The 14,168-nt window shown below is 43.9% G+C and overlaps 1 protein-coding gene across 1 annotated transcript; it reads right to left on the bottom strand.

Moving 5' to 3' along the window:
• Nucleotides 1-1,041: 1,041 nt before the first annotated feature.
• tent5bb (terminal nucleotidyltransferase 5Bb) lies at nucleotides 1,042-8,130 on the bottom strand. The gene is made up of 2 exons (XM_084696875.1): nucleotides 7,591-8,130; nucleotides 1,042-2,754 (listed from the first exon to the last, which is right to left on the bottom strand). The coding sequence occupies exons 1-2, from the start codon at nucleotides 7,744-7,746 to the stop codon at nucleotides 1,729-1,731; spliced, it is 1,182 nt and encodes a 393-aa protein (XP_084553001.1). The 5' UTR covers nucleotides 7,747-8,130; the 3' UTR covers nucleotides 1,042-1,728.
• Between the last annotated feature and the right edge of the window lie 6,038 nt (nucleotides 8,131-14,168).

Below are 14,168 nucleotides of genomic sequence, written 5' to 3'. Positions count from 1 at the left end.
TTGTTAGATTTTTAGCACAGGTTACTGTAAATAGTTTAGGGGCGAGTGTTTGATTTTGCCATAAGAGTCAGAGGTTTTGGAAATTGAGTTTGAAGACTTGGTTATGTGTTTACAGTTTTGAGAAAATGGGTGAAAAACTGTAACAGGCAACTGCATTTGAACAAAAACTTTTGCGAAGAAAAACTTGTTAACATGGCATTCAACAGGAGTTACTTTTTGAGGGTTTGTTTTCCACTGTACTGATGAATGACCAGGTAAATATCCCACAGATGAAATAAATACATGTCCACTAGTATAATATTCAACACATTAGTCAGCCATCTCACACCCTATCATGTACTTCTGTGAATCACACAGAAGCGGACACAGTGCAAAAGCTATTATAGGGTAGAAGATCCCAGACTGTGTGGGAGAGATTGTTTGGGTAAGGGCTGAATACTGTGCGAGATACTCCAGCCTGAAAAGTCCTCTCTTGATGGAATGCAAAACGAGTTGTGCCGAGCCTCCCCCTTCTCCACTTTACCACCTGGTCCCCAGCAGTGTCCTCAGCCAAAACATACAGAGAGTGTCTCATCCCAGACAGGCAGCAGCAATCTGCCCTTTCCTCTGAGGCGGGGGAGTAAGGAAACCCCTCATTGGACACACATGAAGCCAGAACCAAAGAGCTAATGTATAGGCTGGAGCCAAGGGGATTCCGTTTCCCATGGAAACGCACCGGGTCCGAAACAAGCAAGTGTTTGTGTGCAGAGGCCTTAGTGTCTGGAGAGTAGAACCACCATGAGAGAGAGAGAGAGAGAGAGAGAGAGAGAGAGAGAGAGAGATAAGGGGGACAGAGACAGAGAAATTCAATTAAATAAAAAAAGACATATGGGTGGTGAAGAGGAAGTCCTATCTCAAGGCTTTGACAAATTTAGGGATTTTCAAATGTATCTTTGTGGTCATGCATGGTCATGCTTCTCTTGTACGTCCATTTTGAACAAACACACTGTATTTCTGCATACCATATTTGAAACCTATAGAATTGAGGAAGAAAGAATACAATTTTGTCACTTTTCTCTTTTTTTTTAATGATTTGAAAAGGAAATACCCTGACCCTGAATATAGAAATGTACAGTTACCTGGGTGGAAAAGTTTTCAAAAACAGTCCTTACATATACCGATATACCATATGTTGGTTGGTTTCAGGCACTTGGAATCACAACATTCTTTTCACATGCTACACAAGGAATGAATTCTTTGGTCCTTTCGTCTCTAAACAAGAGGTTCAGTTGAAACCACAGACAGAACAGAACACAGCTTTCTGGGTTTTTCACCCTATGCATCCTAAAAACTTTGACTAGATTGGGGACAGCAACAAAAAAAAGCACCCCAACAATTAAACCTTCTGTTTACATTACTGGACGTCGAATTTTGACAGTACAGTATATACAATGATGCTGGTTTTGAAACAACAACAAATATTACAACAACGGCTCAAATTAGATTTACAGCAGTTTTCATTGATATAACTTAGTGGAATGCGTTTAAATTGAAGATTTGGCAAAAAAAAAAAAAAGATACATAATACATCATTTTCAATTTTTTGGGTGCTCAGTGGGCCTCCCACAAATAGCCACGGTGCCACAGATGCACCGAGCTCCCTACCGAACTGCTCGACTCACATTAACAGAAGACCAAAACTAAAAGCTTTTAAAGGTGTCCCAGTCCTAACCCCCCCCCCCCCCCCGCTCAGCTGCAGGGCAGCCATGTCTGATAAGAGTTACTGCAGTGGGCCATGGGCGACTGAACACGGGCCACATAGTAGTTGCTGAAGTTGACGTCTCGGACGTAGGGCGCTGGCTGGTAGTAGCAGGTGATGTTGGAGAGCGCGGGGATGGCGTTCTGCTCGGCCATAACCCTCAGCGCCAAAGCCGAGATCAGCGCCAGCGTCTGTCGACGCTCGTGGCCCATCAGGCACACGGTGCTCTCGTCCACCACGCCCCTCAGGGTCACCAGGCACTCGTAGCGCTTGTGCTCCATGCCCGCAAAGTGGTTCTGCAGGTAGGCCTCCAGCTTCCTCTGCTGCTCGCCAATGTCCGGGAAGTCGATGAAGAAGCGCGAGCACATGTAGCGCTGCAGCTGCTTCATCTGGGTCTCGGAGGCCGGGCGGAACCCCCGCACCAGCAGGTGGCAGTACTTCAGCAGCCCTCCTCCACGGATCTCCTCCGGGCTGCGTGTGGCGATCGTTTTGGTGTGGAGGTGACTGAGGGCCTCCTCAAAGTCCCCGAACATGCTCTCCCCGAGAACAGTGGGGTGGAAGCTCTCAGACATGGGCGTCTCTGAGCAGCGATCAAACAGCAACAGAGAGTCCAGAGTGATCTGGAACGAGTCCACGCTGAACTCAAACTGGCGACGTAGAGAGTCGACGAACTTGAGCTCCACATTCTTGCCTGTGTTGTTGGAGAGCGAAATCAGGCTCCAGCGGTCCGTGTCGTTACACACCTTCACCAGCTTCTGAACGTACGCTTCCTTCAGCGTCAGAGCAGAGATGCGCTCCCTGCTCACCCCCTCCGGAAGGAACTCCACCAGGCTGTCCAGAACGACATCTTTAACCAGACGGAAGGTCTTGTCATCGGTCAGGTTCAGGCCGAAGATCAGGTCCAGGTCCTTGTAGCCCAGGCCGGTGTCCTGATGGAGAACATAGCTAGCCGCCGAGCCGTTGAGCTTCACATCTCGCACCACCACCCCACACTCCTCCAGTCGAGCCCTGACCACCTGGAGCACAGACAGAGAGAGAGAGAGAGAGAGAGAGAGAGAGAGAGAGAGAGAGAGAGAGAGAGAGAGAGAGAGAGAGAGAGAGAGAGGAGAGAGAGAGAGAGAGAGAGAGAGAGAGAGAGAGAGAGAGAGAGAGGGGGGGGGGGGGGGAGACACAGGAACAATGATTCCCCTGCAGGTCAAGTAAATACAGAAATCGATTCTGATATTGTACTTCTAACATTTCAACCAAGTCCAATGACATTTTAAGCAAACTCAATATCCATTCATCTGCAACAAATGGAAATAAGAAGAGGTGGTTGAAATAAAAGAACAGCTGTAGTAGATTTCTGTTACTATCTAATGTGTTTGCCTAATCTAAAATATAACTTGTCAAATCTAAAACACCAAATAACTTTACATAAATTCTGGAAATGTTTCCAAACAAACTTTTGAAAACCATCCAGTCAGTCCTACATTCAGCATCCAAGTATTGTTCTGCTCGTAAAAATATTCCTTCTGAGACAAACCTCCTTAGAAAGAGGAGGGTCCATTTCTGGTAATACATGAAGATGACCTCTGGGAAATGGCAAGTGGCCAGTGAATGTCTTTTTTAATAGGCTAATTTGTACTGGTAGAACTTCAGCTGACCTCGGGGGTTATCTATAAGAATGTGTATGACACTGGAGAGAAAGAATGAAAGGCAGTTCTGTTGTGAACTTTGTAACCCAAACTATGCCAGTTATCAGGTCACAGCAAACAATTGCTGAGCTGAAGACAGCTGAGATGGTTTTGAGAGGCTTCCTGTTTATCGCCTCGCTCAAACTGTGACCTCAACTTATTGTATTGGTGGAGACATGCCGAGGGCCTCTACAACAAGTTTTATTACACATCTCACAAAATGGATTTCCCTTTGTTCAGTTAACCACAGGCCCACAATCACAGGACAACTATTTTAGATTACCAGGGCAGAATGCATCTGGTAAGCCTGATACAGACATAAACTAGCGTGTGCCCTCCCTCACACAAAAATTCTACTTTCAAGGTGTTCTATATCTTTCTCAAGAGATATAGCCTCGGCCACTTTGGTGTGGGGAAATATCATTGAAGTGGTGCGGGTCTCTTGTAAACACAAGTGTGATTTTTTCAGCTGAGCTAGTCTGTTTAGTAGGCAAGCAATAAAAATGCCATTACCCAATACATGAAGCACTCTTGGCATCACCACTTTAGCAAAGAATGGTCCCTTAACTGACTTAGGGTTCCGTTCATTAATTGTACGGAAGTTGCTTCATCCTACCCTCCAAGACACAATGAAAGCCAAATGTGTGCTTTTTAGACTGTTAAGCAATCCTGGACTTTATAGCTACCCTTTTACCTGACTCAAAACGCACTGCATGGCACCTGGATGACATGAATTGCCCTTGGCTACTGTGGGAAACTCTATGACAATGTAATATACACAACCATTAAAATACAACAGCAAAAAAGGTTCAAATGTTAAACTAAAGGTCACGACATAATAGAGCTGTTTTTCAAAGGGACCATTTATGGGTATGGCATGACAGGGTATTGATTTTCCAACAAAAGCAGTTTATGGATGGCCATTCATCTGTATTTTTTCCAGTGAGGAAAGCAATGTGTTTATATTGGTAACCCAATCTCTTGAAACAGATGGTCAGTGAGTGAAAAAAAAACCCACAGAGAATATTAAAGAGACTGGTTCTCATTTCAGCGGAACAAACACAAGAAACGTTAACTATTCATTGGTGTTCCAATTGGGGTTCTAATGCGAATCACCTTTTATCCGGACAGCACATAGAAGTCTTTACTAAACTTTTCTAAATCAAACTAGTTAACGAACCATGTCTGCGCCAATCTAACTCAATCAAACCATGTGAAGGCTCCTTACTTAACTTGGCCTTCATGGCTGATTAGTGCTATTAATCAGTACAATATCAAACAATATGTGTTGTATTGTGGCCATGCAAATTGGTGTGGAATCTCCACGCCATAGCAGAGACCCCCCCCCCCCCCTTCAACCTCTTCCCACTTTCCACTTCCAACAGCCACAAAGCAGACCAGGACATTCCCACGTTTCACAGAAGCACCTGGTGAGCTGAGTTAGGGGGGACACATCCGCCGACGTCGAACTAGAGACTTGTAAAAGAACCACAAACAGACCAGACCGTCTGGTGTTGACAACGCCTTGGCGTCTCTCTCTCTCTCTCTCTCTCTCTCTCTCTCTCTCTCTCTCTCTCTCTCTCTCTCTCTCTCTCTCTCTCTCTCTCTCTCTCTCTCTCTCTCTCTCTCTCTCTCTCTCTCTCTCTCTCTCTCTCTCTCTCTCTCTCTCTCTCTCTCTCTCTCTCTCTCTCTCTCTCTCTCTCTCTCTCTCTCTCTCTCTCTCTCTCTCTTGCTTTTTCTCTGTTTTCCCACTCCAGTCTGTGCAGTTTCCTTTTCGCATTTAATTTGCTATGGCTCGAATGCATTTTATTATTTTGGTTTGAAACAGGGTAGGCATTTGCCAAGCCATAGTGCTGGACACCCATAACAACACTGCCGAAAGTAACTTCAGGCCCTGGCAAAGAAATAGCACAGTGAAGGAGATGTTTACAGGCTCTTCCATTCATTCCAGGCTTTCCTCTACACTGGCTGACACTAGTTGAGTAAGATGGAACAGATGATGGTTTTGTCATGGATATGAATGACTTCCTTGACTTTTCTTGACATGGGTGGTGGGGTAACCTGTATGTGTAGGTCTGAATGAGGCCCCTACAGTAAACCAGCCATCTAAATGCAGCCACAGAGATACCCAGAGGTGGATTCTGGACTCTTTGTTTAAAGAGAGAAGAACTTCTGCAACACAACAAGAAAAACGTTGAGTCAAAAATGATTTTTTTGGTGCTATTGTTCTAGAGACAGCCCAGTGAATCATGAATGAATCAAAAGCCAAACGATGTACTGCATGTGGCTGACTGGCTCACACAATGAACTCAAGCCACTCTCCTGCTACAGGGACTTGGTGAGTGAGGTGGTGTTCCTCGTTCCACAAAAGACCGCCTGAGGAGTTGGGTTACTGTCTGGCAGGAACAGCGGTGGAATCAGGCGACTAGTCTGCACTTACCACACCGATACCTTGTCAGCCCTGACCCACAAGTCCACTGTTACTGCGGTGGCTAATCCAGTTTTCACATTCTGCTCCAACAAACAGGGCCACGATCGTCATGCAGGGAAGTGGAGAACACTTCCAGTAATCGCACAATGATGAAATCAGAGAACTGAGGAAAAAGAGCACCTCTCTGTCATGGAGATACAAGCAGCTTTGAACTGTCTGGGTATTTTGGGGTGTTTTTGAATTTAGCAAAGTCTGATTTTTCATTTAGCAAAGCGAGAGCCATTCCCTTTCCAGGCCAACCAAAACAAGTTAGCCACCATACCTCCCGCCCCCACAATCTCACCCCGTAAATTGTGTAACCCATGACAAATGTTGACTTTTTCCACAATATGGTTATATCATCATGACGGAGGCGGGTCAGGCGCTACTGGTAACAGTGTGGAGAAGTTATTTCAAATGTGTCAATCAAAAAGGTTTTTGATGTGTGGCCCCTGAGGCTCTCCGACATAGCTGGATGGAAACATTTGAATGTTGTGAGCAGCGGAAAGGACCACACATCACAGCAGAGGTGTCGGCAACAGTGAGAGTTCTCATTTACAACCCCTGTTGCTCACACCAAGGATTAGGACCTACCACAAACAGATGTTATCTAGATGAGTTGAGTTTCAACAAACACCCAATCGAAAGGCCTGCTGAAGCCTCGAAAAAATCCATGAGAAGGAAACTATTTGCGGGTTTGTCTTTAGACATTGTAAGAAAAGAGAAAGCAGAGAGTAGGGTTTGAGATATGCTCAAGAGTCTAATGTATAGTGCAGATGGTATAAGCCTTGGGGGTTAGGAAACTTTTAAGGTGTTTCGGAATAATAATAATACACAATAATACACCAAATTAACTTACTCAGAACAGGCAGATAGTTGATATATTATTAATGTCCATTGAATGGAAAATGTAAAAGATTAAAGACAAATGTAATGTATTAATAAATTTCCAGAAAATCATACAGATTTTTTTTTTTTTCATCTGTGATTCACTCCCTAGATAATGGTGTTAAAAGGTAAAAGTACAGCTTAAGTCTATATTCTGATGATCAGGTACTTTTTATTTATAATAACTGTCTCATTCAAGTCCCATTCACCCCACACTATTTGTCCCAAGAAGCCAGAAAATTGTGAAATGTTCATAGAAAAAAACATAAGAAAGATGCAATCATATGGTTTGCATGTTGACCTTACTTTGTCTTTATATCTCACAGAAACTAACATTCTCTCTTTGTCTCAGTCTCTCTTTCTCTCTCTCTCTCTCTCTATCTCTCTCTCTCTCTCTTTCTCTCTCTTTCTCTCTCTTTCTCTCTCTTTATCTCTCTCTCTCTCTCCCTCCCTCTCTCTCTCTCTGTCACATGTATATGTGTGAGAGAGACATAGAAAGATGGAGGTAACTTATCGGGTATAACAGTACAGTTTGTTTATTGCTTTATTGAGTTATAGGATATTTTGCAGTGCACTTTAATAAAAAATAATAATTATGGACACTCATGGACGCTCGAATACATTTTGTGTGTTCCTTTACAAGTCAGCAGTATCTTTGTATTTATTTAATCTTTAACTCACCACCTGCTCGAACAAGCTATTTTGATTGTTTTGGAAGAAAATGCGTAACATTTACATGCATGATAAAATCACAGTTGTTACGCCATGTGATTGACAGCAGGCGCTGAAAGCGAGTGTATCCGGATGCTTTAACTCACCTGGACTATTTGTCGGGGTTGGACAGAGAGCGTGGGGAAGTTTCCACGTCCGTGAATAGGGACGCTTTCCCCGAGGATGGAGTCCAGACGCTGCACCTGATCCCAAGACAACACACAGAACCGCCGACTCTGCTCCGACGCATCACCGGAGGACATGACGATGTGACTGAAGAGATGTCCAAATCTGCTGTTGTTTTGGAGATTTGATATGGACAGTAGCAGAGCAATTTTCCAAAATCGAAGTCACTCGTCAAATTAGATAAAATCTTAAAATATAAAGGGAACTCCGCTGTAACGCTTCCCAGAATTCAGTTTAAACAGACGTTTACAAATGAGCAAATTTAAAGTAAAATCGAATTATGAACACAAGTAAATGATAGGCTATCAATGCACATTTCTGAAGTTTCCTCTTACTGTGATACACTAAAGTCTGTCTGTAATCCAGTTTGAGGCGTACAGAAGGGTTTTACGAAAATGGGATTAAGACAAGCGTTCCCATTGGCTGGTCCGTAAAGTTTATGAATACTTGAGCATACACAGAACTACGCAGCCAGCCTTGAGCACACCCACTTTCCCTGCGTCAGAGTCAAGGGCGCTGTCATTGGACACCCAAGAGATCCAGTATACATTACTGTAAGTATATCTGACGTAAATGGAGTATATTGAGAATATATGTGTCTTTATCTTATTTCCGTCATTACAATTATATTTAACTACTCAGATGGATGTTAGCATAATAGTCTCTTTTGTTTGCAATCTTTCTATCAGAACAGTTAAATTGCCAGAACAACTAGTCATTTAGTCATTTACCCCAATATGTGTTCAATTTAATCTCCAAATGCCCTTTAAAATATGGACAGAACAATAATATGTGTGTTTTTTATGCATCAGAACAACAGGTGAGTCACTGTTCCTGTAAAAGGCCAGACAATCCAAATCCCATGAATATGAAAATTGGTCAGCTAAGAGGCCGCATGAATTGGGCATCATTAACGAGCCACGTTAACATCTTAGAACCCTCACAGGTTCCCCTGGAAACCATATCAGCTGGTCACTGACCAGTGGACTACCACCTGCGTCACAGTGCTAAGAATAAGTCAGACCCCGATTCAAGGCCCCCATTTTCTATTGTCTCTCGCCCACTTTTTCCTGGTGTGTGAAGGCTCCCTAGACCCAAGGTGAGCCTGTCTGTCAGAGACGACAGCAAGCAGTCATTTAACTCCACAACAAAACTAGATTTAGAAACAGGTTTGGGAGTGACTTTTCTTTCTGACAGAAAGATGTCTCAGTGTGTTTCAGGGATGTGTCAGGGCAACAAAAGATATTCATGTGTAAACAATTCTTCCATTAAGACTTGGGCAACAATAACCAACAAGTTTTGAAACTGTTGTTCCTAAATAAGTAAAACAGGGACATGTAACCTTATATTATACCACAATAAGGATGTGAGTGGAGTTGGGTGAAAGAGTCACACAGGTCTTTGTTACCGTGGTAACACCTACAGCACAGACTCTCCCATATCGTGGTTTTCCTCACCCACTGATCACACAGACTAAGAATTGTGGTTGTACTACAACTCCTTTTGTGGCCTGACATCGTAATGGATTCATTTCTCAATCATTCTTGAGTTACCATGCATGCATAGAGGACAAATTGATTAATTTGTTGCTCACCAGCTGTCATAGGAAAGAATGCGCAGACTAGCATGCTAATAGTCGTAAGCACCACAGTGAGCTCAACACCCACGTCAACATTGAGATGGATAAACCTTGAATTTGACGCTACTCTATCCAGGCTCCCATTAGACTAACTGTTTCCAGGCAGTGTAAATGCTTTGCAGGCATTGGATATGAGCAGAAGGCAATATTATGTTTGAGCATAGGGACAACCTAGTAATGGTGAAATGTTCCATTACAATGTAGCGTATAGTAAAAAAAAAACGTAAAAACGGATCCACATGAGGGATGCAAGCTTCTTGTCCTTTGGGTGCATAAAGGGAAATCCATTACCAGAGGTAAGCAATGCATTAAGGCAAGATCAAGAGCGTACTGATGGATTGAAGTCACAGCATTCTCAGAATTCTGTCAACAGGGGCCTCAAAGCTGTGAGTGAAAGCTGTCCAGTCACCCGCATCAGCGACCTGCTGCCTCGGTCTGATCACTCCTGCTGTTTACAGACCTGCTGCCTCGGTCTGATCACTCCTGCTGTTTACAGACCTGCTGCCTCGGTCTGATCACTCCTGCTGTTTACAGACCTGCTGCCTCGGTCTGATCACTCCTGCTGTTTACAGACCTGCTGCCTCGGTCTGATCACTCCTGCTGTTTACAGACCTGCTGCCTCGGTCTGATCACTCCTGCTGTTTACAGACCTGCTGCCTCGGTCTGATCACTCCTGCTGTTTACAGACCTGCTGCCTCGGTCTGATCACTCCTGCTGTTTACAGACCTGCTGCCTCGGTCTGATCACTCCTGCTGTTTACATTCAACTCCCTCTCTAATGTCAGGACTTGCATCAGCACTTAAAGTAGATACAGCCCGTCTCCTTTCACCACAGTCTACATCAAGGTGGCAATAAAAAACAACCTTAACAAGTTCATCTTGAATATCTTACAGGTACAGGGCAATGATAGCATCAGGCACAACTGGAAGTTATGTCGTCTGGCCACCGTGACTTCCTCACGGCAAGGAGATGGAGACGCCATTGTCTCATTGAATTATAGGTTTGTAAACAGAGATTGGTCATTGTTTAAAGTGATTGACTTGGGTCTTTAAGGGGGGACTTCTGCCCACTGGTCTGTCACTATTATTGAGTTTTGTTTGTCTCCATTTTCTTTTTATGGACTTTGTTTGACTATTTACAAAATAGTGCTGCAACCAAATGCTCTGCTTGCCAGTTTTTCCATTTGTTGAGCACTTTGTAGAGCTCAGAGGATTTAGCCTAACCTTCCGAGACAGCTGGATTTGCACGATCAAGACCATGTGAGAATCCATCTTGCCAAGCTCCAAGTGATTTATTTGTGCTTGAAATACAGTGGTTCAGACCAATCAACGTTTTATGTGGAACTACTGGCAGCTGGGGAATGATTTAAGTTAACCTGTGATAGACGGTGATAGACAGATGGTTCATCCAATCACATGCCAAGTATTTTTTTGAAAGAGCCCACCCTTTTCCAAACTGTTTTCAAGGACGACTCCCAAGATGGTTCTGTGACCATTCGACTTTGTCAGGTTAAATTTGGTCTCCAGGTTTGAGAAGTACATATTGTGTAGAAGATTAAGTTCAGGTGGACACTGTTGTCATTTAATTTACTGCAGCAAATAAATGGTTTGTAATCCTATTAAATACAAACAACACAAGTACTTAAAGTTACACTCATTAATTAAAATCCATCCACCCACTCTGATAGTCTAATTACTGAGTGAGATTTGACCATTCATCAGCCCCACACAAACGACTTAAAAAAAAAAAACAGACCCTCCATCCTTCAGGCCAATAGAAAGCTGCGTGGGGCAACAAACTGGAAACCCAACATGTGATGCATCTTGATCTGGAGGGTAAACGCGCTTCAAGCAACATCTGTCTACTTAACCCTTGTCAGCCTATTGCAAAGGTCAAGTACTAAACAGAGACTGCTTACCTGCCAATGTTTTTGACAGGCTATCATGACAGATTGACCGAGAAAGGAAAGAGAAAGAGACAGAGGGAGGGAGGGTGAGGGCGGGTGGATGGGTGCTTGTTATGTAAAGGTATCGAGTTAGGCAAGTCACATCGGCCAAAAATTCTCTCTCTTTCGTCTTCCCTCTCTCCCTTCTCTCAACTTATCTCTCCCTCTCTCCTTCACTCTCCATCTCAAATCCATTCAAGGGAGTAATGCGTAACATAAGTGTCTGTTTTGTTGTGCTCCTGCCTACATTCTAGCTTATTTGAGCAGACATAACATTTCCTCACTCCATTCTGAACTGTGGGTACAGATAGGGACCCGAAGTGTGGTCCTTAGATGTTGATGCAGTGAGTTGAGGAGGACTGATAAGAAGTGCGAGCAGTCAGGTTCCCTTGTCTGTCTGACAAATGTGTTAAGGAACTACTCCAATGATTGATGGAGGAGTAATAAGATGAAGCGTTGTATGGACTTGAAAGACTTAAAGCTTCATTTGGATGATCTCCTTGAGTCATCTCTTTCTTAGAGTGGCCCGCCCCTTCTCTGTTTCCCTCCTTCCTCCTTCCTCCTTCCTCTGGCTGTCTCTTATCGGACAAACTCTGTTTTCTGAGATGCTTCATGCTCAGTACCCATGAAAGGAACAATACTGTCACGCAGCATGCTCTGTGCGGTGTGCTTTGTGTGCATTGCGATACAAGGAAGAGTAACAGTAGACTGAAAGTGGAGCCGGTCATGTTTGCACGATTGCTGTAATCCACACAGTTTTTTGGAATGAACACTGATCATAATCTCCCCAGTAAAACGACATGTGTGGCATGCTAGCAAACAGAAGCTACATCCTCCTCTTCTACTCACGTCTCCTCTCTTCTTTCTCCTCCTCTGCTCTTCTTTCCTCTTTTCTCTACCCCCCCCCCCCACACACACACACACACACTCCACCATCCTCTTCTATCCATCTACTGGCAGATGAGTCAGAAGAGAGGAGGTCAGGGTGTTCATTAATCTGTTACAAAATTGCAGAGCAGAGCTGTGCGCATCCTGCCCCCAGGGTATGGAAGGCTAATGACCCTATTACACACACAGGGAGCTGTTGCCCCAGTGGAGAAGGGAACGGACAGCCTGTAGTGCAAGTATTCACCGCCCCTCACTGGACTAAACACTCCATCTGTAACAGTTAGCTGAACCATCGTGCACTGAAAGGTATCCCTTTCTTTTCGCACGTGTTCATGAGCAGCCAAGCTTTAGAGACCCAGTAGGGCTTGCGACAGAGCCTTCCCTTTCAAAGCATTGGCCGCATAGTGCAAACAATCACTTAAAGTAGCTGTTTCAAAATGTTCCCTTGAAATGTTAGTGTTTGTTCAGAGATAGGCCTCTGAATGCTTGTGACCTTTTCCTTCTCAGATTTTTTGTCACATGTCGATCGACGGTTTTTGTGACATGCCTTGAAACATCGTGTTCCGTATTGTTCACCGTTGCGCAAGGCTCTTGTCTAATGCCATCGACTTGAATCGCTTTAGAGAACTGAGCAAACGAGATGTATGTGTTTGGTCTGAGAGACCATGCAGAATTTCCTCATCTCAGGGAGTGCTACAAGGTAACAAAATGCAAGGAAACATTTCCCAAGAAATCACAGAATAATCTGTGGCACATCAAAGCATCTGCTACATTTTCAGACAGGTACAGACATACCATAACATCTAGTTGGACAGTGTTTTCATCATTGTAAGAATTAATTATATTATTGAGCTGAATTAATTTCACTTGTAAGAGTGTTCTCGACCGAGAAACCAAGACTATGGGTTGGACGGGAGAACAGAGAACAGAAAGAAAGATAGTAGTAGTGGTAGGAGAAAATAACCAGTAATGGGATGCAATGCTAACAGACATGAATATCCTGATTCAAAGGACAACACTGACAGAGTGGGATTCCTTTGCAGTGAGAACCACAGCGTCGCAGCAGATCTGAACATGTTTTCAGTGAGGTGGATAATAAAAACGATTCCAAAGCCAAGACTCAGAATCTCAAGGACATAAAACTGTGACTTGTTTTCCGCCAAGACGACCAGAGGGACCCCAGTTTATCTCCAGCTGCGGGCTCCGGACTGGGGACGGTTGATGATCCCAGAGGCTGACACGCGTTCACACCTGCTGGGGTCTTTGAAGCAGCAGCCTGGGGTGCGATCTTTCCATAACTCTAGCAGTGGATGTCTCCCTGTGGTTATCTGGAGAGTCATCTGAAGCTGGGGATAGCTCGGGGATAGTTCCTCCGCCAGCTTCGCCTGCCTCCAAAACCCCAGAATACTCCCTGACAGTGGAGGACACATGTTTATTTGTTTGGGGAGGGGTGACACAGCAGCACGTCTAAGGGCCCTGAAACCTCACAGTGCATTGACACGTAACAGATCTGTCCCTTTTGATTGGGGAATGATCAATGTAATGATTCCAATAAGGCTCCTTGTTGCATGCCATTGGAGCTTGTGTCAGCAGACAGCAGGGAAATGGAGGAAAACTAACAACAAGCAGGCAAACCAGATCCAAAACAGCTGTGTTCCAAGATAGCTTGAGGGTAGAGAGGAGCATTTCAGGAGAGATTCAAAGATCTTTCAGACTTGCCAATTCACTACAAAGCTTCACTATAAAGCAACAGTTAAAGAACTAGATCAAGAAAAAACATTTGGGTTTATGCCTTGCATTACATTGAAACTGAAAGAATTGCTTTTCGTGTAATCAATTCATTCCTTAAGACTGTCCAATTTTGTGTTATTACGGAAAGTAACTTGAATTGTTTTATTGATGTAACCTTGACCTTATTTATCTTAAGGATTTGATGTTTTGTGTACTGTTAGTGAGGTAACGAGGGTTCTTACAGAGACTTTTCCATCCAGTCTGCTAGCCAACAATAATCCTGTTTTTACTATTAC

Source organism: Hypomesus nipponensis, chromosome 4, assembly GCF_054491055.1.
Source record: "Hypomesus nipponensis isolate SF chromosome 4, ASM5449105v1, whole genome shotgun sequence".
Lineage (NCBI taxonomy): Eukaryota > Metazoa > Chordata > Actinopteri > Osmeriformes > Osmeridae > Hypomesus > Hypomesus nipponensis.
This window is presented reverse-complemented; position numbering and strand designations above follow the sequence as displayed.